The sequence below is a fragment of the Macaca nemestrina genome, chromosome 5, assembly GCF_043159975.1.
Source record: "Macaca nemestrina isolate mMacNem1 chromosome 5, mMacNem.hap1, whole genome shotgun sequence".
Classification (NCBI taxonomy): Eukaryota; Metazoa; Chordata; class Mammalia; order Primates; family Cercopithecidae; genus Macaca; species Macaca nemestrina.
In genome coordinates this window covers 12,367,326-12,393,151 of record NC_092129.1, presented here as the reverse complement: position 1 = coordinate 12,393,151, position 25,826 = coordinate 12,367,326, and the positions used below count along the sequence as shown (strand labels likewise).

Here is a 25,826-nt window from a genome sequence, read left to right as displayed (position 1 = left end):
GAGATGTTCCCTTAGCCTTTCTGAGCCTCACTTCTTTGGTTGGCAAATGGGCTGTGATTGGGTGATTTCAAGGATGGCTGCCAATTGTCCTTTCTCCTTATTGTTAACTAGCTGGGCCTAACCAAATATCACAGAAAACCAGTACATAGTTACACATATTGAGGCTGCTTATGGGAGAGAAAATATGGCATTAAAGAGGGACTTTGCAGTAAGTGTTGCAAATATTGGGTATGTAGAAGAAGAGTACTGTAAATTAATTCAAAGGTGTTTCAGGAGGATTATGTGTCAGAACTTGCACAGGAAGAATGAGCCTGTGATGGATGCAGGCTGGGGAGGCATTTGCTGGAGCTGACCAAGTCTGGAGACGTCAGGCAGTACTGGGCCTGAGCATGAGCTGGGGTCAGGGAGTTCAGATGCAGAGTGTGGTCCACAAAGCTGATGTCCTGCCCCCATCCAGCTATCAGCAGCCGGCCTTCACTGCTCCCGGACACACATTCCCTCCCCTTTCCCTGCCCCTTCTTTCTTCTTCCTCTCAGGCTTCTCATCTCTTCCTTATCAAGCTTCTTCATCAGGAGTGTGCAGAAGGCCTGGTCCTGATGGAGGTGGGAGGCCAGGGTTTGTTTTCACCTGACCAGGTGCTTCTGGTGCACACTGAATTTTGAGCACCATGGCTGTGGTCTAAATGGCTGGACACCCCCTGACCCCCACCCCCGCGTGCAGATTGGTGTCCACAGTTATCCTGGAGGCTGGTGCTGGGGATGGTGGGGCAGCCGTCTGGGGTGAGGTGGGTATTTGGAGGCCCGTGAGCATGCAGGTCGGCTCTTTCAGGTCACGGGGATAAACACCAGGACCATCTTCGTGAAGCTGGTGGTCAGTGCACTGGGGTGTCAGATTGGTCAATGGGACAAACCAGGTAAACTGCGGCTTTGCAAGGCTGTAGATGGAATGAAACCTCACATTCTGCTGGGAAGTGAGCATGTCCTGCCAGACGAGACCTGGGCCAAGAGAAAGCAGCCACCAGACAGCTGTGGTCATGCATTCTTTTACACCAATGAAGAGAGGGATTTCGAGTCACTGATAATTGCTAGATGTTGATGAAGATGATGAATAACACTCCTCATCTGGCTATGGGCAACCTCAGATTTGAAAAGATTTTCAATGTAAAGGGTCCTTGGCAATAAGCCCTCTCTTTTGTTCACATTTGCTTCTTTGAAACACTTTTTTTAGTGCCCCTGTATGCAAGGCGTGGTGGTAACCTCTGTGATACATTCACAGCTCCCATTCTGAAGGGGGCTGCCCACTCAGGTAGTGAATCTAGTAAGCGAGGGATTTCATTTTTGTCAGGGCCACAAACACAACTAGTGTGCTTAATACAGCATATGTCAGGTATGGCACCGAACGTTTTACATGGTTATATTACAAAGCCCATATGCTGGGCACTATCTTACAGAAGAAACTGAAGATCAGAGAGAAGTCTAAGCCACATAGCCTGTAATAGATTTGATGCAGACTTTGACTTCAGAGCCTGTGACTTCAAGCCCAATTCAGAAGCTACCAAGTTTAACTAGCATAGAATGGGTAAAACATCATATTGAGTTTTAGATTTTTTTTCTTTGTAAAAAAAAAAAGATTTTGATTCTGTACAAGTTCAGAACATTTGTCAATTTGCAAAGCTGGTGGCACAAATCAGGAGAAATATTTGAATCCTGTCTGGTTTCTGAGGTCTGCTGCAATCTGGATGGTAATTTTTTCACCCAGGGGACGTGCCAAGTGGGTGACATATAATCAGTTGCCGTAGGTCTTCTGTTATCAGCCAGTTCTGAGTGCAATTCACCTGATTACGTTGTACCAAGAGCAGTTGAGGGAATGTGTCCAGCCAAGTCTGAAGTACACTCAACGCTGGTAGATGTGAGTTCCATCACCCTTGGCAGTTGTGACTTCCTGTTTTCAAGATAAAAGACTTACAAAGATTTATTAGAGAATTTTAGAAGGCTTTGGTGAGGCTATCACATACAGCCCAGAGAAAACACTTAAATAATTTAATTGCAAATGAATTTGAACCATATGGCTAGTTTTCTTAATATGCACATCAGTTTAAAAGAGGATTACCAGATGATCTATAAAAGATGTTTGATGGTATATATAACCCAGAGTATTAAAGAAAGGAAATTTTCAAAATACTTGAAAAAAATGGAATTGGTTTTTCTAAACCCAAAGATTTGAAAGAGAGACAATTATGTTTAGAGGGAGGACATTCTCACTTCACTCTGGTTATTACGGAGACAGCGAGCTCCATGTTGTCTAGGGAACAGTTCTTCCCGGGCGGTCTTTGGTGATAGTCCTTCTCTTGTCCATTTGGTACCTGCTGAGAATACTGTTTGTTATATGTAATGCCTACTGGGCAAGGCAGTTGTGTGTTAATACTCTGAAGGGAGCCTGTTGACTCAAAACCCTTGCTTCACATTAATTAGAAGCGGTTGGGAGGTTGGTGGGATGGCCCATGGGGTAAGGGGGAGCTTAAATGAAAGGGGCACCATGGAAAGGGGATGAAACTGGGAATCAGAATGGTTGAACTCAGGTCCCTGCCTGGCCCTAAACAGCTACGTGACTGTCTGTCAGCTACTACTTCCCCTCTGTGAACCACAGTTTTCTCATGGGGGTGATGACTCTGTCCTACTTACCTTGGAGCTGTTGTAAGGACAACTAGATGAACTATGTGAGAGCTTGCTGCAGAGCGAAACATTTCATAAAACAGGGGGATTGCAAGAGCCAGCCTTGGCCCTGTCCCCAAAGCTGTTCAGTGGGCCTGGTCTCCTTCTAGGATGGACAGCAAAGCCAGAGCCTGGAAGGGGGAAGTGTGTGCAGTGAGCAGGAAGCTGTTGTCCCTGCTGTTGGGGTGTGTGGCTCATGTTTAGTGAACCTGGCATTGTGCAGGACAGAGCCACCGGCAGACACTGCAGGCAACGAGCTTGTGCCATCTGTGACCAGGCTCCTTGTCCTTGGAACTTCACTCCTGACTCCTCAGGGACCCCGCCCCTCAGGAAATTTCAAAGACCTTTTAAACATTTTTTATTGCAGCTTATGACTGTTGAGTGTCAGGGATTGCTGAGTCAGAATCGGTTTGTCCTGGAGCAGAGACCTACCATCCTCCCCAAGGCCCAGCAGGGACAGTGTAACCCCCAGGAGCGGTTTCCATCCCCAGACACACGGCTGGGAAGGTCTCAGGACTGCAGCAGAGCTCAGGGCAGAGGATGCTGTGTCTGCTCAATGATTCATGTTTCAGCTGACTCACATAAGACCTGTGTGTGTGTTCTCAGTAGATCTGCTCATTTTACTGGATTATACTTCTGGACTGAAAACAAAAAAACTTTAAAACAATTATGACTTTGATTATTAGGGAAAGTATTTGTTGAACACGACATGGTGTTGTCTTAGTAGCCTGTAGGAATGGGGTGCCCAGTGACTGGCTGGGTAACTCCAGCTAATCTACAAGTGGATATTCCAATTCAGGATGTTGGAACCAGGTGTCTGCCATTTCAGCATCTCCAAAGGCTATTGATTTATGTGTTCTTGAAGAGTATGCTAAATCGTGATATTAGATTTTGTTTTTATGTCTTAGTGTTGAAATGTTAGCCTAGCTGGGAATTTTCCAGTCTAATAAAATTAGTCAGAATTGGTGATGGGGTTAATGTATATACGGAGGAAGAATGCTTGGGAAGTAACTGCCTTACACAATTAAAGAGGTGCTCTTTAGCCTAACTGGATCCCCAAATGAGGGCTTACAATGTGATTAGCGGCATATTCTAAAAGAGGGCAAGGTGGTAGTCACATGATCCCTAACCCTTGTTTCCAAACATACCAGCTCTTACTTGGTATACAAGCAACATTTTAAACACTAAGTATTGACCACCAGAATGCCCTGCTTTGGGAAAGTTCACAGTGAGAACGTTTCTTGAGATTGATTGGCTTAGCAAGAGGATTTCTCAAAATTGATTAATGTAGCAAGAAAAAAGAAACAACAGATACAGAGGATAGCAGCGATGGTGTAGCATGACCAGGCTTTGTCTGGAGGAGCAAGACTTAGACATGGAACAAAAATTAGGGCCAAAATAGAAATCAGTTAATGATTCATTGTAGAGTCAAGGAAAGCCCATCTTTTCTACATTACAGTGAAAAAGCTTTCTGGAGGAGAGTTATAAATAGCACATAATGTCTCTCTGCTATATTTTTATACTGACCTTTAGCTCTTGCCAGAGAATATATAATTTTGGCCTAACGGGGACAAAAGGAAATAGATAAAAAGGGACACTGTAAAACATTCAAGATTTCTGGCGGGCAGTCTCACAACATGGAATGTTTTAATTTCTTGAGACCTTTTGGTATGAAACGTGGGGCGGAATATGTGGATAGAGTATTGATACCGTTGGGGGAAAAATGTCCTTACTAGAATTAGTTACCCAGAAACGTATGTTTGATGCTCAGCAGCTAATTGTTGAGGCTCAGTGTCTGGAAACCTTATGTGCATGATGGCAAACTCTAAGTGGTCTACCGTCTAACCACTTTTGTGTCCTGCCCTCTTTAAGAAAAGGAAGTGCCCAACAAGCCCTTGCGTGTGCGTGTCCGGTCCTCAGATGACAGGCTGTCCGTTGCATGGAAGGCACCACGCCTGTCTGGAGCCAAGAGTCCACGCAGATCACGGGGTTTTCTCCTGGGCTACGGGGAGAGTGGCCGGAAGATGAATTATGTTCCACTGACGAGAGATGAGCGGACACACGAAATTAAAAAGCTAGGTGAGTTTCATATTCATTGGTATTCAATGTTTCCATGGTCTTCGGGATCATTTCAATATTGAGAAGCTCATTCATGACAGAGCATTGTATTTTAGTTGTAATGTCCACTTGCCAGGTGCTGCAATGATTTGAATCTCTACTGTTTCTTCCATCTCCATCCTGGACGCCATCATTTTAATCTTTTGTTAATGGTAGCCCCAGGCTGCCTTCCTAGTGCCTGTCAGTTGCTTCCTGATCCGACAGCACAGACTCGAGTCAGGCCATTTTCCTGGACTTGAGTCTAATCTTGTCATCTTGGCTGTTTTTGTCATTTTGTTATTTGAAGCTTTGTTTTAGAATCCTAGGACACTGGGCCTTGGGTCCCATTAAGATGAGACATGGTAGCCGAGTGAAACTGCAAGTCAGGCTGTATTAGTCAGGGTGCTCTAGAGGGACAGAACTAATGGACTATGTGTGTGTGTGTGTGTGTGTGTGTGTGTGTAGCATCTATATACTATATACATATACTATATACATCTATACACACACACACACACACACACATACACACACATATATATATAAAGGGGAGTTTATTAAGTATTAGCTCACACAATCACAAGGTCCCACAATAGGTCATCTGCAGGCTGAGGAGCAAGAAGAGCCAGTCCAGGTTCCAAAACTGAAGAACTTGGAGTCTGATGTTTGAGGGCAGGAAGCATCCAGCACAGGAGAAGGATGTAGGCTGGGAGGCTAGGCCAGTCTCTCTTTTCATATTTTTCTGCCTGTTTATATTCTAGCTGAGCTGGCAGTTGATCAGATTGTTCCCACCCAGATTGAGGGTGGGTCTGCTTTTCCCAGCCCACTGACTCAAATGTTAATCTCCTTTGGCCACACCCTCACAGACACACCCAGGATCAATACTTTGTATCTTTTTTTTGGAGACGGAGTCTTGCTCTGTCGCCCAGGCTGGAGTACAGTGGCATAATCTTCGCTCACTGCAACCTCCGCCTCCTGGGTTCAGGCGATTCTCCTGCCTCAGCCTCCCGAGCTGCTAGGATTACAGGCACGTGCCACCACACCCAGCTGATTTTTGTATTTTTAGTAGACATGGGGTTTCACCATGTTGGCTAGGCTGGTCTCGAACTCCTGAATTCAGATTATCCACCCACATCAGCCTCCCAAAGTGTTGGGATTGCAGGCATAAGCCACCACGCCTGGCCAATACTTTGTATCCTTTAATCCAATCAAGTTGACACTCAGTATTAACTATCACTCAGGCCATCCTCCCTTTTGTCCACCCCTTACTGGGTAAAGGAAGCACTGGCCAGGGAATGCTGATGGGAACCTTTGTTGTGACGGGGAGAGATTATGTGCTTGTTCTAGCCTGGAGGGAGAGTCCTGATCTTTGCAGGCCTTATTCATCCATAAGCCTGGATAGCGGCTATAGGCTTGGCTCTGTGAGGGGCAGGGCTTATCGACTTATTCCTCAGGCCTGATGCTTCCTGCCTGTGGAGACAGTGCCCAGAGCTGTCTCACCCCTGCTTCCTGCTTCTCTCATTGGTGCCTTGGAAGAAGCGTGGGGTAAGCATGGCTGGGCCCTTCATCTCTGCCCCTGTGGGGAAGCCAGGCCACAGAGAGCACACGCAGGGCCCAGGGCTGCTTGAGCGGAGAACCTAATTCTGGGTTCCGTGTAAAGCATACTTGCCCCATGTTCCCCAGCTTGCTTTTTACCACTGTCATAAGGTTTTCAGCCCCCACAAATGACTATTCTGGCATTTCCTATCAGTTCAGTACTCAAGCAAGGGAAAGGATGTGATTTATTGGGCCTTCTGGAAGACTCATGCAAGACCTAGGCTTCTCTTCCCTTACCTGGAGGGGCCTCTTCCCCTACCTATAGGGGCCTCTCCCCTTAACTATAGTGGCCTCTTCCCTTACCTGGAGGGGCCTCTTCCCTTACCTGGAGGAGCCGCTTCTGTTACCTGGAGGGGTCTCTTCCCTTGCTTATAAGCAGGCGTCTCAGCTTCCTGCCCTGTGGTGTGGAGGCTGGAGGTGGGAGCGGTGGGGGAAGGTGTGTGTGCTATGCCGGGAGGCGATGCTGAGAAGGCAGCCTGGCAACCATTGCTTGGGGCCTCTTAGTCTTAAAAGGTAAAATCCCTCAGACAAGGAGAGGGATGAGCAGACAGTGAGACTGAGACGGGCGAGACCAGACAAGGGCGTGGTAAGGGAGGAGAGGGGAGAGTTGCCTAGCAGGAGAGCTGCCGGCCTGCACAGACAGAAACGGTGCTCAGGAAACAGCCGAGGTGGGCAGCAGCCGCGTGGAAACAGAGCACTGGCTTGGACGGAAGCCTGGCGAGACCACACTCCTAGGCGCTCTGAGATCGCCTAACTCTGCAGAAGGTACAACCATGCATTTAGGAGCCTGGATAAGCAGCTCTGTGCTCTTCAGGACCTCTGAGGCCAGCTCCCTGGGTCCAGGTAAGCTGGCTCAACTTTGGTGATGCAGGCCAAATCTACTCCACATGTCAGCAGTTTGGATTTGATCTGGCGGAGACATTGGGTGGATGGTCACATCAGATCCCTTCCCTGATACAGCCCAGGATGTCCCTATTCTGTTTGTAGCTGTTCAGCCACCTGCTGAAGACTGTCTTGGAGGAACTCTGCTGCCTGGCGGGTGTTCCAAGTACAGGCGGGCTGGGTGTTCCAGGCACGGGCTGGCCGCATGGAGTTTTGTGCCTTTGCGTGATCTCCACATGGTAGCATAGGCAGCTGAGAGAGCCAGGCACAGCGTCAAAGCCAGCCCAGAGTACGGACTCCAGACCTATTCAAACACAAAGGAGACCAGCCACCCCTCTGCTGCAGCAGCATGTGAAATGTCAAGGGAATGCAGGAAGCAAAAGGAGAAACTCACACATGAAATGTCAAGGGAATGCAGGAAGCAAAAGGAGAAACTCAAGCTGGATGTCCTTTGCCAAGCGTGACTTTAGTATTAGCAGCAAGAGCTCGAATTAGAGACTCCACCCCCTGATGCCACAGAATAATTTGTATACCCTTCAGTCATTCCTTCCTGAGCCACCCTACACAGGTAAGCTGGCTCTACTTTGGTGATGCGGGTCAAATTCTGCCCGGCATATCAGCAGGAGAATAGAGTTCCTGTTTTTGCATCTCCGCTGCTGCAGGGGAGCTTTGTTTCAACGGACAGCTCGCTTTGTTCTGAGCCTTTTGGGAACGGCGCACACTAAAGTGTCACTTAGCATCGACAGGTTTTTCAACTGACTGGATCTGTTGTTGTTGTCGTTTTTATTTCTTCAGTAGTGAACTGCTGGCTCACCTGAACATGGTGGAAGGATGTTTTTTGCTGCCTGAACGTGAGCAAATATTGGATCTGAGATCGGGGTGGGTTCTGGTCCCCACCTGGGTGGACAGGACAGCCTCTTGGGCTTCTGGTCAAATGAGTTAGCTCTTAAATTTTCACACATAAAAAGCACTGGCCTTGCTACCGTGAATGATGTAAGAGGTCACTGTGAGGAGGAGGGCTCCTGGAAGCTTGCCCCATCATGGGGAAAAGGTGGTGCAGGATGGGGCTGAAGTGGATTTTCCTCAAGGTGTTGGAATGGACCTGCCATGTCAAGGGAAGCCTGTCTACCCACTTATCCTGCATGGGATTTTCAAACTGTTTATACCAGAGAGACCACAGAACCCTTGGTGCTACAGAGAGTGGTCACATGCTAAGGAACCTTGAGGGGTGGGCCTTATGTCCTGCAGCGGAGAGCCGCTCTCCGAGCCACTCTCTGTCACTAAACACATCTTACTGGGCATCTCGTGCATCAGACGCGATCCCAGGGAGGCCCCAGTGTTGAACTGACTGTCAAAGGAGGCCCCACAGAGAAGGTGGCATTTGGGCAAAGACTTGCAGCTGGAGGGGCCGTGGAACTGTCAGGGGAGAGGAGGCTGCAGGATGGGGAGCTGAGAGGGAGCAAGGGACTTCCTTCTACAAGTCACCAAGGAGCTGTGGGAGTCATGGAGGGCATTTTTGCCACGTCCATTACACACTTGAGGTCGGGAAGTGGGCAGATGTGGTGGCACTGACTGGGGGTTCCTGGGGTCGCTGGGCTGATGACGTTGGGGCCATTTTGGGAATTTCATTTCCTCTCTTTTCTTTCGTGACAGGGTTTCACTTTGTCACCCAGGCTGGAGTGCAGTGGCGCAATCTCGGTTCACTGCAACCTCCACCTCCCAGGTTTAAGTGATTCTCCTGCCTCACCCTCCCAAGTGTTTAGGACTACAGGCACCTGCCACCATCTCCAGCTAATTTCTGTATGTTTTAGTAGAGGCGGGGTTTCACCATGTTGGCCAGGTTGGCCTTGAACTCCTGACCTCAGATGATCAACCCACCTTGGCCTCCCAAAATGCTGGGGACTGCAGGCATAAGCCACCTCATCTGGCCCATTTCCCCTCTTTATTCAGTAATCAGGGGCACAGAAAGAGGTCATCTTGACACCATTGTATGTTCATCGTATCTCTATGAGGAAGAGACAGCTTGCTGGGTGTCCGTGGCCTGTTCAGCTCTGCGCCCGCCCCTCCTCTGCAGTAATTGAGAGTCAGGCTTTGGTGCCTGCAGACCTGGGTGGGCCTGTTATCCTTGTCTGTGAAGTGAAGACAACAACAGTAGCTTCTGCGCGGGGCTTTGTTAAGACTCAATGAAGAAGTGCACGTGAGAAGCTTAGCACAGAGGAGAGCTGTCATTGTGTTTACTGCAGAGTAAAACTTTTTCTTAATGATAACTTTGGGCCAAGATTAGTTTCAAGAGTGCAGCAAATCATGAAATCTGGGCATTAAAAACAAATCTCAGAACTTTAAGAAATACATTGAAGGCACATACAAATTTCAGTTGTGGGAAATTATTCATTTCTTGGTGGTTCTTGAGAAATGATGGGACACTGCTTTCCCTGTTTAGTTACTTACATGTGTCCCTGGACTGTGAGGTTGAATGGCTATTTTTGTTTATTTGTTTGTTTACTTCTGGCGAGATTTCGTCGTCAATAGCACCGAGTAACGAACAGATCTGAAGTGACTCCTCCGTATAGAAGCTTAGTTTGATGTTCTGTGTATTCAAGTGTTACGAACTATTTCCTCCCTTTTATAAAACACACATTTAAAAATCTTCTGGTAGAATAAGAGGTGAATGCTGAGTGCCTCCGTATAAATAATTTACTCATTTATGGCTAGAGTATCACCCGCGTTCTCTCTGTAGAGAGCAGGCTGTCAAATATTATCCTCTTCCCTTGAAACCTCTGATTCTTCTACAGCAGCTCACTCTCCATAAACAGTCCCTCTGTGTGAGAATTTTGAACACAAGTCTCCTTTCCTGTTTAGCACAACATGCCTGTAAAGACAAGAGAGCCATTTCCTGCTGCCATCTGAACATGTGCAGTGCCTGAAGGAGAGAGTGCGTGCTCTCAGCTCCCCTTAGGATCTTAGTGTCACCTCCGTTAACTGACCTAGGTCCTACCTGATATTATAACTATCAGTACTAGATATAGGCCAGATTGCCACATTTTTGTTCTTGAAATGATTAAAGCTGCAACAGGAGCCTTGGTCAGAGAGTCTGGAGTGAGGTATTAGCAATTTTGGATTCAGGATAGATTATGAGTTATTAAATGTGTGGCCCCGGGCAAGTCACTCAATTGTTAGAGCTTTATGTCCTTATTTATAAGATAAGAAGGTCAAATAAAAAATAAAAAAGGTTTTACCTAGGTCTCAGACTTTATGATTCCATACTAATTGAGAGGACAAGTTTTGTTCCATCACTGCATTTTTTTTCCTCCAACTACAATGGCCCCTGGTATACACAGCGATTGGTTCGAGCATTCCCTGAGTATACCCCAATCCCTGCAGACTCAAGACCCTGCAGAATCCACATACAGCAAAGGCTGGCCCTCCCTATGCTCGGGTTTGGCATCTCTGGAATACAATCCTATCTGCATCTGGTTGAAAAGAATCCATGTATAACGTGGATCTGCACAGTTCAAACCTGTGTTGTTCAAGGACCAACTGTTCAATTTTCAAGTTCGGGTTTCGTTGCATGCTAGTGGGATCCCTCAGAGGGTGGGGGCAAGAACTGACTGAGAGAACCATCCAGAAATAAGGGGTACATTGAAAGGCTTCCATGTGCTGTTAGTAAATCTTCAGAGACTCTGTTTTGAGGATTTGAGCTTTGAAGGCCACAGCATTCCACAGGGAAAGAAAGACCTGGGCTACTCATGTTGCACATTGGCTATTCTTTTCTTCTTTCTTTCTGGTAACAGATTAAAAACACAGTAACCCCCTCTTACCAATTCTGGAAGTAGAAAGAAATTGGGGGAATTATGTGGGTAAACGTGTTATTCTTTTTTAAAGCATTTATCTCTTTCTGATGGGTTTGTTTTGTTTTTGTTTATCTCTTTTTGATGCTGATGAGGTAGAAACCTGTTTTTCAGGAATTACTGGTAAAAATCGGTTCCCCATTTTCTAATATAATAGTGTTCTTTTTGAGTTTAATTCCTGCAGTTCTTGGGCTCGCCCTTCGTTGTCCTCAAGAAGTGAAAATGCCCCCAGAAAGAGAAAATGGAAAAAGGGGAAGGGGAGGAGGAATGCAGAACCCCCTCCACCCCCAGGGGCTGTGTGTTTCTGAGAAATCCAAACCAGAATCTCATCCCTCACTCCCTGGTCCACAGCCTCAGAGTCCGTGTATGTCGTCTCCCTGCAGTCCATGAACTCCCAGGGCCGGAGCCAACCAGTCTACAGGGCTGCCCTAACAAAGCGAAAGATCTCAGGTATGTTTCTAAGGATGCATTTGGTCAAACCATAGTCTGGTATGAACGCTATGTTGTTTCCAAATGATGCTGGCTGAATGATAAATTACATGGATTTTACTGAGGCTAAAAGAAATAACAGGGCAAACGTGGTCACATTTTGGCTGTAAGCGTGCTGCTTTTATATGCAAAGGATAGAGTGCTTTTGTGATGGAATACATTTCACTGTTTATTTTGAACCACTTCACTGTGCAGTAGATTTGCTGTGATAGGAGCAGCCAAGCGTTCATTCCAGTAAAGGTGCAGTCTGGCTCAAGCCTAAATTGCCTTGGGTGATGCACTGAACGACAAGAGAGAGAAAGAAGATCAGGCAGGAGGTGGTGCATGCAAGATAAGCACACACATATTATTTCAGCTATATCTGCATTAAAATGACATTGAGAATCCTCAGAAAAAGCATCATAGGGGTTTGCTGAGAGCCTGATCACTGTCCACATGGTTACATTTCCCACGTCCTTTCAGAGACATTTTCTATATTCCTGATACATTAACAAATGACAGGTACCTTTTCTGGACCACATATCTTAATTTAAAGAGGCAATCTGCAATATGATTATTTTCATGAGTTCACAACAAAAAATCAAAGTTATACTTTTTTACACTGTATGAAGTTCCACAAATACGATGTTTCACTCTTACTATTGATGACTTGCTGCCATAGGATAAGTCCCTATATCACTTTTCTAGAAGGCTATTTTCACCTTCCCCTGCTGGTGGTAAAATCCACATCCTCTTGAAATATGGTTCCTGAAAAGTGAAAAGAAAAAATGAAACAAAAAACTAAAACAAACAAAAAAACCCCAAGAGACTACAGAGTAATATTGAAGATGTCTTGTGAGTCTTTTGAACTGAGACTATAAGCTTTGTGGCTGTGATATGTTCTATTGATAACAAAGATAAATCTCTGTAAGAAATTGGCAAACTGACTTCTGGTTCATATCTGAACACGTTTTAATCTGTCTTGGACTCATACCTTCTAAAATGTGAGGGCATCAAACCCAATGTGAATCTTCCACTTGTTTGAACCAGAATTTTCATTTCATGCCATGGTCGTCAAGGAAATGTGAGTAGAGTTTTCCTTCTCCTAAACTTTTGCTTTCTATAAAAATGTTATTATTTTCCAGAAACTTAACAGTGTTTATTGAGAAAGCACTGAGTTACTTGGACCATCTTTCACCCAGGCAAAGCATCCCCTTTGTACTGTTTTATATGTCAATTGGGTTGGGCAGCTTTTAAAGTGAAATGCTTATGTCTTTCTTTCTTTTTTCTTTTTTGTTTTTGTTTGTCTTTGAGACGGAGTTTTTGCTCTGTCACCCAGGCTGGAGTGCAGTAGAGCCATCTTGGCTCACTGCAAGCTCTGCCTTCTGGGTTCACACCATTCTCCTGCCTCAGCCTCCCGAGTAGCTGGGACTACAGCTGCCTGCTATGCCAGGCTAATTTTTTTGTATTTTTTAGTAGAGACAGGGTTTCACCATGTTAGCCAGGATGGTCTCGATCTCCTGACCTTGTGATCCGCCCACCTTGGCCTCCCAAAGTGCTGGGATTACAGGCGTGAGCCACCACGCCTGGCCAAAATGCTCATTTCTTAGCCTGTGTTTAAGAAATGCAAGATGGAGATTTTAGTTTTTCTACACTGACTAATCAAATAATTGTTTACCTTTCTATCAATTTCATTTTGTCTACATTACACACAAGCAATCTAAAACTTATGCAGGGTGAGTAATGGCCTGTCAAGGACTGAGAAGCTCAGAGCAGAACCTGTTGTGAGAGAAAACCTTTCTCTGGGTCTCATTGTCATTTCAGAAGAGGACGAATTGGATGTACCTGATGACATAAGCGTCCGAGTTATGTCATCTCAGTCTGTGCTTGTGTCCTGGGTGGATCCTGTTCTAGAAAAACAGAAGAAAGTTGTTGCATCAAGGTACTTTTGCTTATTTATTTGTCTTTATATATGAGAGATGGGGTTTTTCTGGCCCTGAAAAGACATGTATTTAATGATTTTATTTTCTGACTTACATGAATGCTGGCCTCTTTTGTAGCTGAATAGCTGAATGGTAAATATTCTATGACAACCTAGTTAATCCCAAGTGTGCTCACACTTTTCCCACAAATCAGATGTTACCAGGGCCTCGTATGTAGTACACACAGCAGGAACTCACATCTCACTTGCTCAGTGATTTATCTTGTGTCTGGAAATTTCCTAGATTCCATTTCTTTCTTTGCCTCTATTTGTGTTTTGCTTTCTCTCATTGATGTTCTGTTCATGCACAGGGTCCACTTTGGGAGGAGTCTCACCGTTCCTCCTGTGATCCAGGAAGAGTCACTGTAGGATGGACTTTATGTAGAGTGGTGGACAATGTCTAATGCCTTACACTTAGTAGCTCCTCATTAGACTTTGCTAAACACTGACTTGCTTCATGTCTGGCTCATTTACACATAACACTTATCTTCTCTTAAACCATGATGTGATGCTATTCTGGCTTTTATATTCATTTGCAACAGCAATAAAAGGCAAACCAATCATAAGGTTAAAATATTCTTATGTTAAAAGGCTACTAGTGAACATCATTTCTAGTTAGTGGTAGATTAATATAGCCATCAAAATTTTAGTTCTATGACTGAATACATTAAGTAACCAAGACAAAGCCACAGATGTGGTGGCCTGGTTATTATGCATTAATTTTTCAACCTCTCTGCAACCAGGAAAGGGGAATATAGTTTAAAACGAATGGGATATGATGATGGCATTATATATATACATATATATAAATGATTATTCATATTAGATACATAGTTTCCTCCACTGTCTGCTAGTAAAAAAGATATCTGCTTTTTTTTTTTGAAAGACCTCAGAAGATTCATAGCGATTCTCTCCCTAGCCATGTGGTCTTCATCAACACAAAGTGTTCCTTTTACCATTGGACTTTGATTTCCAACATCTTGCTGAAACCAGAGAAGACTTGAGTTTTCTTAGCAGAACTGTTGTGTTAATTGGTGTGCTGTGTCTTCAACTGAAATCTTCTCCTGACATATTCAGTATAACAAATAGCACATTTTAAATATATCAAATGCTTTCTACTGCAAAGAGGCCACAAAGACGATTTCTTTGAAAGGGAATCAAATAAATGGTGTTTGTGGCTCTTAGACTGTCGAGGGTGTCTGCTGTCAGGGGTTGCTGAACTGTCCATATTTGGTCATAGCGTATTTCTCCCCCGATAACCATGCACCACAGTTCCTTCTGTAGGTGCCTCTGTCCTGCTGTGTTTCACATTTTCGCTCCTTTTCACGGTAGTAAGTCTACTCAAAACCACATGTTCCCGTTCCTCCTGAACCTATGGAAAACATGCCTGATTTGGGATGAAATGAGTCTTTTTGTCTTTCTTTTCTGGAGAGCTGAGATAACTGTGGGCCAGGTCTGTACTGATGCCTTGAGTAGACACAAATACAGATGCACACACACACACTCACACTCACTAACACACATCCCTGATAATGTAGTTGCCTCATAAAAGCTGTCTCCTTTCTCTCCCTTCCCTTTATAATCTCTGCTTGCTCTTTTGAGCAGTATAAGATTTTTTGGTCTTGAAAAGACACTAAGCTCTGTTTTTTCCTCCTACTTTAGACAACTTTGCTTGGAACTTAAGCAGATTCTTTGAGCCAGTCACATAGTCAAAAGTTTAGATTTTTCTCCTCTTTGATTTTCTTACTTACCTCCCAAAGTCATCACTTATGAGGAAGGAAAAACAAGGCATCTAGTGTTGAGTTGCAGAGAATTTGATAGATCATTGTGTTGTGTTTTCTTATAGACAGTACACCGTGCGCTATCGAGAGAAGGGGGAATTGGCCAGGTGGGATTATAAGCAGATCGCTAACAGGCGTGTGCTGATTGAGAACCTGATTCCAGACACCGTGTATGAATTTGCAGTCCGTATTTCACAGGGTGAAAGAGATGGCAAATGGAGTACGTCAGTCTTCCAAAGAACACCAGAATCTGGTCTGTATTTGAAACGGCCTTTGAATTTTCAATTTGGGAATTACACCCAAAATACGATTTAAAGACAATGTAAGATGCCAACAGTGACAAAGGCCAGCATGGGCATTTTTGAAAGTCACATTAACCTTACATTTTGGTAGAGTTTCTATGCGTACGTGCAAAGAAGTTAAGGAACTGTTCTTTGGGTCCATGTTTTACCATTTGTTGGCCTTTTCCACTAGCATGTTGTTCTGTTGTTCCGACATGTGGAGCACATTAAATCCCAGTGTGTAGCATTTATCAGTCACCATTGTATGCGTGAATGCCCCTGGGTAATGGATGCTCTTGCATGTAGGAGAGCCTCTGCTTTCTTGAGGCTGAGGCTGCATTTGATTCTGGGAAAAATTTTGGTCTGTATCCAAGGCTACCATTCTTTTCTCTTAAACTATGTCTTTCAAAGTTGTATTAAGATGAAGTTGGAACTGGAGCTTAATCTTAGTATATTTCAATATTTGGCAATGAAAGAAATTCTGAATTACTAAGACAATTTCCCTAGATATGTCTAAACTCATTAAATGAATTGGTTGTATTGACATAAATCACTATATTACACAAAGAACCAGTGTGGAATTTTCTCTCAGGTATAATAAAAATTAACACAGTAGCTCTTCAATAAAAAAAAATGTGTACCTACAGACCATGTGCTATTTACATCTAGAATGTCCACTAAGGCATTTAAAAATGTTTCATTCCTTATCATTTTGTAGCTCCTACCACAGCTCCTGAAAATTTGAATGTCTGGCCTGTCAATGGCAAACCTACGGTTGTCGCTGTATCTTGGGATGCGCTACCAGAGACTGAGGGGAAAGTGAAAGGTAGGAATCTTACTCCCTAAACTATAAGATGCATTGATTCTGATGAACATGGCCTCTGCTTACGGCTTTGTTGACTGAAAATGAAATAGGGAAGCAACATACGTCTAAGAGGTGCTCACCCAAGGGACAAGGATATTTCATGCAAGATTTTCATTGCCCAAGATCCAAGCAGTCATGAAAGTGACTATTCTTTTCATCCTTTGAAGGCTTTTTGCTGTTGCTGTTGGGAAGGATGTTTTTCATTGCATGGGTGTGACAGCATAACCTTTTCCCATCTGGACAACACCCTGGCTTTCATGCTATGGGTCTTTTCCTTGTGCTAGGAAGATCACAAAAGCAGAGGTCAGCAGGAATCCTGCAGAGCCGTCAATATCTTTCGTGGGACCGTAAATCCATTTAATGGGTTTGAAAAGCTCAAGTAATAATTGCTGGAAAATGGATTTATTCCCTATTTGTCACCATTTGTTTGTTTATGTATTTATGGATGACAAGGAAAACATAACACCAAAATAGCAAAAAGCTAGATATTTTAAAGAACAAAAATAGAGTAAAGCATTCACAACTAGTTAAATTTTAAAATAGTCTGTTGAGAATACTAAATACACACAAAAAATCTTTTATTGTTAATGTAAAAGCATTTAAGAACCTTTCAGAATCTGTTTGGAGACATTTTAAAGAGCTAGGCTGAAGTTTTTCCTGGCACTGCCTATGCAAATATACTCTAAGAATAGAAAGGAATGGAGGTTTTATTCAAGAAATAAATAATTTTTATTGTTATTAGCTTTGAGGGGCAACTTTAAGTCTAATATATCCAGAAACTATGAAATGTTTGTGTAAGCTTAAAGAAATCCAGAAAATTACTACTAATCTCCTTTGAGATTTTCTTAATTGAAAAAACTGAATGGTTCTCTTTTATATTCGTCCAAAACTACGTTTGCTGACACGTAGGATGTCTTTTCATGGAATAATAGAAGTTAAGGAAGGTCGATGTGTAACTGTATTTTCTATACTTAATGGATTTTCACTTTTTGTTTTTTTTCAAGAATAGATTGTACTATTTTTCTCTCTCTCTCTCTCTCTCTCTCTTTTTGCCATTGGAATAGATCCACAACAAGAGAAAAATATGAATTTGGTCCCTTTAAATCAGGGATGTCCAATCTTTTGGCTTCTCTGGGCCACATTGGAAGAAGAATTGTCTTGGGCCACACATAAAATACACTAATGATAGCTGATGAGCTTTTAAAAAAAAGGGCCATGCATAAATCTCATAATATTTTAAGAAAGTTTATGAATCTGTGTTGGGCCACATTCAAAGCTATCCTGGGTTGCGTGCAGCCTGTGGGCCACGGGTTGAACAAGCTTGCTTTAAATCATTCTTTTTATGACAATTTGAACTTTTAACTTCCTCTCTATTAAGTATTGTTGTGCTGCTGAGAAGACCTCTGAAAATTGAATAAAGACTTTTTGCTAACTACTTTTTGTTAGCTAAAAAATGAAAAGGTAATTATTGCACCCCTAGTGACTTTGTTACCATGCAACTTGTGTACTCTTCCTCTCTCTGTCATCTTAGTTGATATTTACAGTTCCTTGGCAAAAGAAGTTCCATGGTAGTCAATTAAATATTGCCAGAAATAATAACTGCAACTGAGTTTTTATGTCCAAAAAAGCTCGCTATCTTAACCCTGCTTAGGTAGTTTTCATAAGGATGTAGTGGTGAGATTAAAATTAATAATTACATCGGGGCATTTTCTATGTACGAGAAATATAAAACATAATAGAAGAATATACTTTGACATGGCTAAACTTATTTTCCAGATGGATTTAATTTATTTTAAAATTTGAATCACAAAATTTTATAGACAATGGGTTCTCTTAATTCTTACTTTTGACCACCACAAATGACGAGTTTGTTGATTTTCAATGAGAAATGAATGCTGTGTTTTTTCCAGACAAATGCTGCAAAAGCATTTTTGGTTGAAACTATTTTTTTTTTTTTTAAATGAATGTACTTTTTAAAGATTGGAGCTAAGGGAAAATAAAAGATCATCCATGCGCCTGATAATTGTTGACTTTTCTGTGATTCAAGTTACTTTTCTTTACTCTTACTCATTTCTTTTTCTTTTCTTTCTTTCTTTTTTTTCTTTTTTGAGACATAGTCTCACTCTGTCGCCCAGGCTGGAGTGCAGTGTGCAGTCTCAGCTCACTGCAACCTCTGCCTCCCGGGTTCAGGTGATTCTCCTGCCTCAGCCTCTCGAGTAGCTGGGACCACAGGCACATACCAGCATGACTGGCTAATTTTTATATTTTTAGTAGAGATGGGGGTTTCACTCTGCTGGCCAGGCTGGTCTCAAACTTCTGACCTCAAGTAGTCTGCCCATCTTGGCCTCCCAAAGTGCTGGGATTACAGGCATGAGCCACCATGCACAGACCCTACTCATGTTAATTTGATGTTTTGTAAATCTTGGGTTCATTGAGAGGAAAATAGGTATGACAGTTTTTAGTTGAAGGTGAAAATTATTTTTAAAAATATGATTCCCTTATGTTATCATATTTCCATGTGAGCATAGACATATTTTAGTTCCTTGGACTGAATTTGCTATGGTTTTCCAAATTCAGGGCTATTATATGACTACAGAGTAAGCCAATTACAGATGGAAACATTAGATATCACATAAATCTATTACTTAGCAACTTTTCTTCACAGCTCTAAAATACTGTGAAATATCTTTATCAGCATATACTGAGTAAGAACTTTTTTAATTCCTACAAAAACAAAATTATCTTTCAAATATGGAATTTTTCTGGCTAAATGTGCTAACAGAAATAACCCAGGTTAATAAAGTGAAACTCTTGAAGATGTCAGAAGTTATTCAGGATCCATTCCTAGCAGTTGTCACTTCGTTTTCCTTAGTTTATTCTATCAGGACATATCGATCATAGCAAATTAGTAAATAAATACAATTTTAGAAACTCAACGGTGTGTAAATTTGGGGGGAATTGTATGAAGACTGGCCTCCTGGCTTTCATATGTTTAATTTGCTTAAAATAGCAAAGTGCCAGCTAATTAAATACACAGCCCTGTCTGGTTGCCCAAATGAATGTGAGTTCACCTTCTGCTGTGTCTTCAGGCTCCAGCTGGTGACTTGGCGTGCATTGCTAGTGCATTAATTTTAGTAATGCACGTGCTAATTCGTCCTGCCCGCATAGTCTGCCTGCTGGACACAGGACTGTTTTCAGTTTCCTCCTTCCAACCATCTGCCAAATCATTTCAGAATACATTCTTTCATACGCCCCGGCTCTCAAACCATTTGGAGCAAAGTCCCTCACCTATCGTGGAGACACTACTTCTGCCCTGGTGGATGGTCTGCAGCCTGGGGAACGCTATCTTTTCAAGATCCGGGCGGCAAACAGGAGAGGCCTGGGACCTCACTCCAAAGCCTTCATTGTCGCTGTGCCAACAAGTAAGCATCGTGTGTCTGTGGCTGTCTTCTCTCTCTCTCCATGCCTGCTGTTTGTTTTGTGTTACTTTGAGTCATGCTCTTGGGTTTGGAACTTCTTAGCGATGATTTTTCTGGGCTCAGTTGCATATTGATTTTTAAAATATTTTTGTGTTCCCTTTAGCAATTAGTCTTCTCAAAGATTAAAATGTTGTTGATTATTGATAACAATTATTATTGCAGTATGATTAATGTATAAATTATGTGATTAATCTGACATCACTATTAATTTTAGGCTTGTGGTGACAGGGAAAGAACATTTTTAGAAATGGTAATGTGGAGGCCGAGACGGGCGGATCATGAGGTCAGGAGATCGAGACCATCCTGGCTAACATGGTGAAACCCCGTCTCTACTAAAAAATACAAAAAACTAGCCGGGGGAGGTGGCGGTGCATGTAGTCCCAGCTACTCCGAAGGCTGAGGCAGGAGAATGGCGTGAACCCGGGAGGCGGAGCTTGCAGTGAGCTGAGATCCGGCCACTGCACTCCAGCCTGGGCGACAGAGCGAGGAAAAAAAAAAAAAAGAAATGGTAATGTGACATTTTTCATTGTTAGCTCTCTTCAATTTCTATGTAGCTTTAAAAATGTTTAGTTTGCAAAAGCAGAAAGGACAGGAGATGGGTGGCGGTTAAAAAAAATTACCCACTGGATACAGTATTCACTGGCTGGGAGATGGGTTCACTAGAAGCCCAAGCTTCACCATGATGCAATATATTCACGTGACAAACCTGCACGTGCAACCCCTGAATCTAAAATTTAAAAAAGTACAATTTAAAAATAAGATTAAAGTAAAATTTGTGGTTTGTATTCCATCATTTGGGAGTGCAGCTGTACCCAGAAGGATGTCAGTTGTCTAGCTCACCTGATCCATATCCAAACCAAACACATTAATAAAGATCCACAACTGGAGGGGAGTGTTTTTGGACCGTGTTTTCTTTTCTACTTCCTCACATTTGTGCTGGATATTGGCAGCTTTTCCTTCACTGTGTGCTATGAAGACCCATGGTAGACTGCAATATTAGACAATTTTGTCATGGAAAAATCTGTGAAATGGGTGAGATTTGCCCCTCTGGCGCTCTCACTGCAATATAGGTTCCTCTCCCCTATAGAATCTCTTCCCTCAGTCTGCTCTGAAGATAGGGTGATTACAGTACATTTAATATAATGTTTGCCTATCCCCGGAGTTTTTTATTTGAAGCCTTATTTGAGAATTATAAATGTGTCCACTATTAATGGAATTTTAAACAAGAAGGAGGAAGCAGGTAAGGACATGTTATGGGAGGAGGGAACTTTGTGTAATGCCTTAAAAATGACAAATCAGTTGCTCGTCACACATTCCCCATCACTTTGAGTATAGATTGTTCAGCAATTTGCACCAGGTGTATTTGTGTTTCTTGTCTATTAAGGATGGCTATAATGCATTTGTAATACATTGACAATTAGTTATATTAAGAAAATCCTATATAAGATTTTACATTTATAAAATAAATGAGTTACTTCAAAGTACTCATTTCAGAATTACTTCACATAATAAGATGTGGCATAACCTGGTTCAACAGATAGAGATTTAATTCACATATATTTTCTAGGACTATATTTGTTACTTAAAGCAAAATGTAAGTTTTAAAAAGAATGCTATCATTGCGAAAACACATTTCCAGGGTTCTAAGGAATTAAAAGTTAGCCATTATGACTACTGATTTGAAATGCCTCCATATGCTGTTTTTAATACTTTGTCTCACCTCCGCTTTCACTTTTGAGTTTCTTCTTTGACAGGCAATTCTTTAAAATCTGTTGCAGCCAGTAAGGCGGAGGTTCAGCAGAACACGGAGGACAATGAGAAACCCGAAAAACCTGAGCTTTCCTCACCTGCTCCAGCTTCCTCCCAACACCCCTCTGTGCCTGCTTCTCCCCAAGGGAGAAATGCCAAGGACCTTCTTCTTGACTTGAAGAACAAAATATTGGCGAATGGTGGGGCGCCCCGAAAACCCCAGCTTCGTGCTAAGAAGGCAGAGGAGCTGGATCTTCAGTCGACGGAAGTCACCGGGAAGGAGGAGTTGGGTTCCCGGGAGGACTCGCCCAGGTCTCCCTCGGACACCCAAGACCAGAAACGGACGCTGAGGCCGCCAAGTAGACACGGCCACTCGGTCGTGGCTCCCGGCAGGACTGCAGTGAGGGTCCGGATGCCAGCGCTGCCCCGAAGGGAAGGCGTAGATAAGCCTGGCTTTTCCCCGGCCTCCCACCCCCGCCCAGGGGCGCCACCCTCGGCTTCGGCCTCTCCTGCTCACCACGCGGCCACCCAGGGCACCTCTCACCGTCCTTCCCTGCCTGCCAGCTTTCATGACAACGACTTGGTGGACTCAGACGAAGACGAGCGCGCTGTGGGCTCCCCCGACCCCAAGGGCGCCTTCGCCCAGCCCCGGCCAGCCCTGTCCCCCAGCCGCCAGTCACCCTCTAGCGTTCTGCGCGACAGAAGCTCCGTGCACCCCGGTGCAAAGCCAGCCTCGCCGGCGCGGAGGATCCCCCATTCAGGGGCTACAGAGGACGATTCCAGTGCCTCAGTCCCACCCTCAAGACTTTCTCCACCCCATGGGGGATCATCTCGGCTGCTGCCCACCCAGCCACACCGGGGCCCTCCGCTTTCCAGGGGCGGGAAGGATGGTGAGGACACCGCAGCCACCAACTCCAATGCTCCATCGCGGTCCACCATGTCCTCCTCCGTCTCTTCTCGTCTCTCGTCCAGGACGCAGGTCTCTGCGGGAGCGGAGGCTTCTGATGGCGAAGGCGACGGTAACGGCGATAGGGAAGACGGCGGGAGGCAGGCGGAGGCCACGGCCCAGACGCTGCGGGCCCGGCCTGCCTCTGGACACTTCCATTTGCTCAGACACAAGCCCTTTGCTGCCAACGGGAGGTCTGCAAGCAGGTTCGGCATTGGGCGGGGACCTCGGCTGCAGCCCTCCAGTTCACCACAGTCCACTGTGCCCTCCCGAGCCCACCCCAGGGTTCACTCTCACCCAGATTCCCACCCTAGGCTTAGCTCAGGTATCCATGGAGACGAGGAGGATGAGAAGCCGCTTCCTGCCACCGTTGTCAACGACCACGTGCCTTCCTCCTCCAGGCAGCCCGTCTCCCGGGGCTGGGAAGCCCTAAGGAGAAGCCCCCAGAGAGGGGCCAGCCTGCATCGGAAGGAACCCATCCCAGAGAACCCCAAATCCGCAGGGGCAGATGCACATCCTCAGGGCAAATACTCCTCCCTGTCCTCCAAGGCTCAAGACGTTCAACAAAGCACAGACGCGGACACGGAGGGTCATTCTCCCAAAGCGCAGCCGGGATCCACAGACCGCCACGCGTCCCCTCCTCGTCCTCCCGCAGCACGGTCACAGCACCATCCCGGGCCCAGTGTTCCCAGAAGGATGACACCCGGCCGGGCTCCAGAACAGCAGCCACCTTCTCCCGTCTCCACGTCCCAGCACCAGCCGGGCCCCCAGAGCAGAGACGCGGGGCAGTCACCTTCCCAGCCCAGGCTCGCACTGGCTCCAGCCAGGGGGCCCCGCCCCACGTCCCAGGGCCGCTCCCACTTCTCCTCGGACCCTTACACGGCGAGCTCCCGAGGGATTCTCCCCACAGCCCTCCAGAACCAGGACGAGGATGCCCAGGGCAGCTACGACGAAGACAGCACAGAAGTCGAGGCCCAGGATGTGCGGGCCCCAGCGCACGCTGCGCGAGCCAAGGACGCAGCCGCGTCCCTTCCCAAGCACCAGCAGGTGGAGCCTCCGACAGGCGCAGGGGCAGGTGGCGACGACAGGTCCCAGCGCGGACATGCGGGCTCCCTCGCCAGGCCCAGCCGACCCGGTGGCCCCCAGTCCCGCGCCCGGGTCCCCAGCAGGGCAGCGCCCTACTCGGGGCAGAAGGAGGAGGGCGCGATCCAGGCCACACCCGGGAAGTCGGAGCCTCCTTCCAAGAGGCCCCTGTCCTCCAAGTCCCAGCAGTCGGTCTCGGCCGAGGACGAGGAGGAGGAGGACGCGGGGTTTTTTAAAGGCGGGAAGGAAGACCTTCTGTCTTCCTCTGTGCCAAAGTGGCCCTCTTCCTCCACTCCCAGGGGCGGCAAAGATGCCGACGGTAGCCTCGCCAAGGACGAGAGGGAGACTGCCATCGCGCTTGCCCCTCGCGGAGGGAGCCTGGCTCCTGCGAAGCGACCTCTCCCCCAACCTCCAGGCAACTCCCCCAGGGCCTCCCACCTCCCTTCCCTACCGCCGCCTCGAATAGCTGCCACGGCGAACCCCGTCGCGGGCACCCACCCCTGGCCCAGGTACACCACACGCGCCCCGCCCGGCCACTCCACCACTCCGATGCTGTCCTTGCGCCAGAGGATGATGCATGCCAGATTCCGTAACCCTCTCTCCCGACAGCCTGCCAGACCCTCTTACAGACAAGGTAGTTTATTTTTTCAAATGATCTTTCTTTAAGGTGTTCAGTAGTGTTCATGGCAATGCCTGAGAAGTTTTTATTCTATTTTATTTAGCACCTACTATGTCCAAGCACCGTGTTAAGAACTTTGCACATGTGACATAATTTCATCCTCTGAAGGGTCTCTAGGGTTTGCATTGTTATTCCTGTTTCCCAGATGTGGAAGCTGGGGCTCAGGATCTGAGGGACTTGTCCTAAGGCAGACAGCTCAGAGTTGCCATTCCAATCCCAAATGGCCTAATTTCACAGCCATTACTAACCCACATTGCCTCTAATTCTATAGTCATTTCACTGTCCTACGTTGCCTCTTTGAATTCCTTGGCATACAGTCTTAACCTGTGAAAATGTGTCACAACCGTGATGCCCAACTTAGCTGCTTCTTAGTTGTTCATGCACCCTCATGTGTTTAAGGGATCCATAGTAGCTGGTTAGATACCTGTGTAGGCATATCTTGTTCTTGTTCTTATCTTGTTCTCATCTTCTGCATGCGAAACTCTCAACCAAACAAACCCTGAGATGAACTCAAATATCTTGGGTATGAATTGCTCAGACAGTGCAATTAGTGAATGTTGTCTAAAACCTCCAGAAAATGCATGTTAAAGATTGTTGTCACAAAGAGGAGTTACAGGCAGATGTGTGCTTTGTATTTCTATAACAGAGGGTTGAACGAAGTCAGCTATGAACAGGAGTTTATGTCCAGGGCAGGGTCTGAGGTTTTTTTTATGTACCATAAAATTGCATTCAGTTAAATGGTGCTTTAAACTCTTCTTGTGTGTAATTGGGGCTTTGTAGAACGTTCTTGAATGAATTTTTTTTTGCTGATCTGTACAATGCATTGTTATTTTAGCCCAATGTAAACACAGAACAATGCCCCATATCAAACTCAGTTTTCCACTAAGATTGGCTGTTTTAGTCAAACCCACCTCCCTGATAATAGATGTAAAACTCAACATTCCCTTGTACATAGTAGGAACTCGATAAATATTTAATAAATAAATGAAGGAATGAGAGAAATAAATGTCTGCCCTGCAAGTAGCGGTCAGAAAGTCCAAGCCCTTTGCCCAGCAGTCAAGGCTGGACCAGAGCAGACTGGAGCTGATAAGAAACATCTCCGTGTGAGGCAGAGACAGACAAACAACTGTAAGGGTGCTGCTGGGTCTTCTTACTGTCTGAGCAAATACTTCTCAAGCAGCCCCACAGCATTCAGCAAGCTTTGAGACAGCATTGTGCATTTATATTTGGTGATTGGTGATTGGGACCTGAGTCAGCTGGGCATAGCTGTGTTTAGTTTAACATGCCTAAAAAAATGGGACAGCGTCTAGTACATTTTAGACATAATTTTCTCTGTCCTTCCAACCCTTCCTTCCTCCAACTTCCACATGGCTAAAATAA

At 45.1% G+C, this 25,826-nt stretch overlaps 1 protein-coding gene and 1 long non-coding RNA gene across 8 annotated transcripts in view; one reads left to right on the top strand and one right to left on the bottom strand.

The window, feature by feature from the left end:
• The window catches only part of LOC105492030 (fibronectin type III domain containing 1), a 148,632-nt gene that overhangs the window by 86,901 nt on the left and 35,905 nt on the right, over window positions 1–25,826 (top strand). For 5 of the 6 annotated variants that reach the window (XM_011758861.2, XM_071096253.1, XM_071096252.1 and 2 more), the window contains 7 exons: window positions 4,584–4,790; window positions 11,486–11,584; window positions 13,427–13,544; window positions 15,430–15,617; window positions 16,364–16,471; window positions 19,744–19,932; window positions 21,744–24,401. In XM_011758861.2, the coding sequence (XP_011757163.2) occupies window positions 4,584–4,790; window positions 11,486–11,584; window positions 13,427–13,544; window positions 15,430–15,617; window positions 16,364–16,471; window positions 19,744–19,932; window positions 21,744–24,401 (3,567 nt within the window). The remainder of the gene's footprint in view (window positions 1–4,583; window positions 4,791–11,485; window positions 11,585–13,426; window positions 13,545–15,429; window positions 15,618–16,363; window positions 16,472–19,743; window positions 19,933–21,743; window positions 24,402–25,826) is intronic. The other variant, XM_011758859.2, reaches the window with a different exon arrangement.
• Window positions 1,818–6,979, bottom strand: LOC105492029 (uncharacterized). Of its 2 annotated transcripts, none has more exons than XR_011623279.1 (3): window positions 6,730–6,979; window positions 2,262–2,365; window positions 1,818–1,941 (listed from the first exon to the last, which is right to left on the bottom strand). It is a non-coding gene; the product is annotated as an uncharacterized lncRNA (long non-coding RNA). The 2 variants fall into 2 exon arrangements; XR_011623280.1 differs by having other exon boundaries at window positions 2,262–2,362.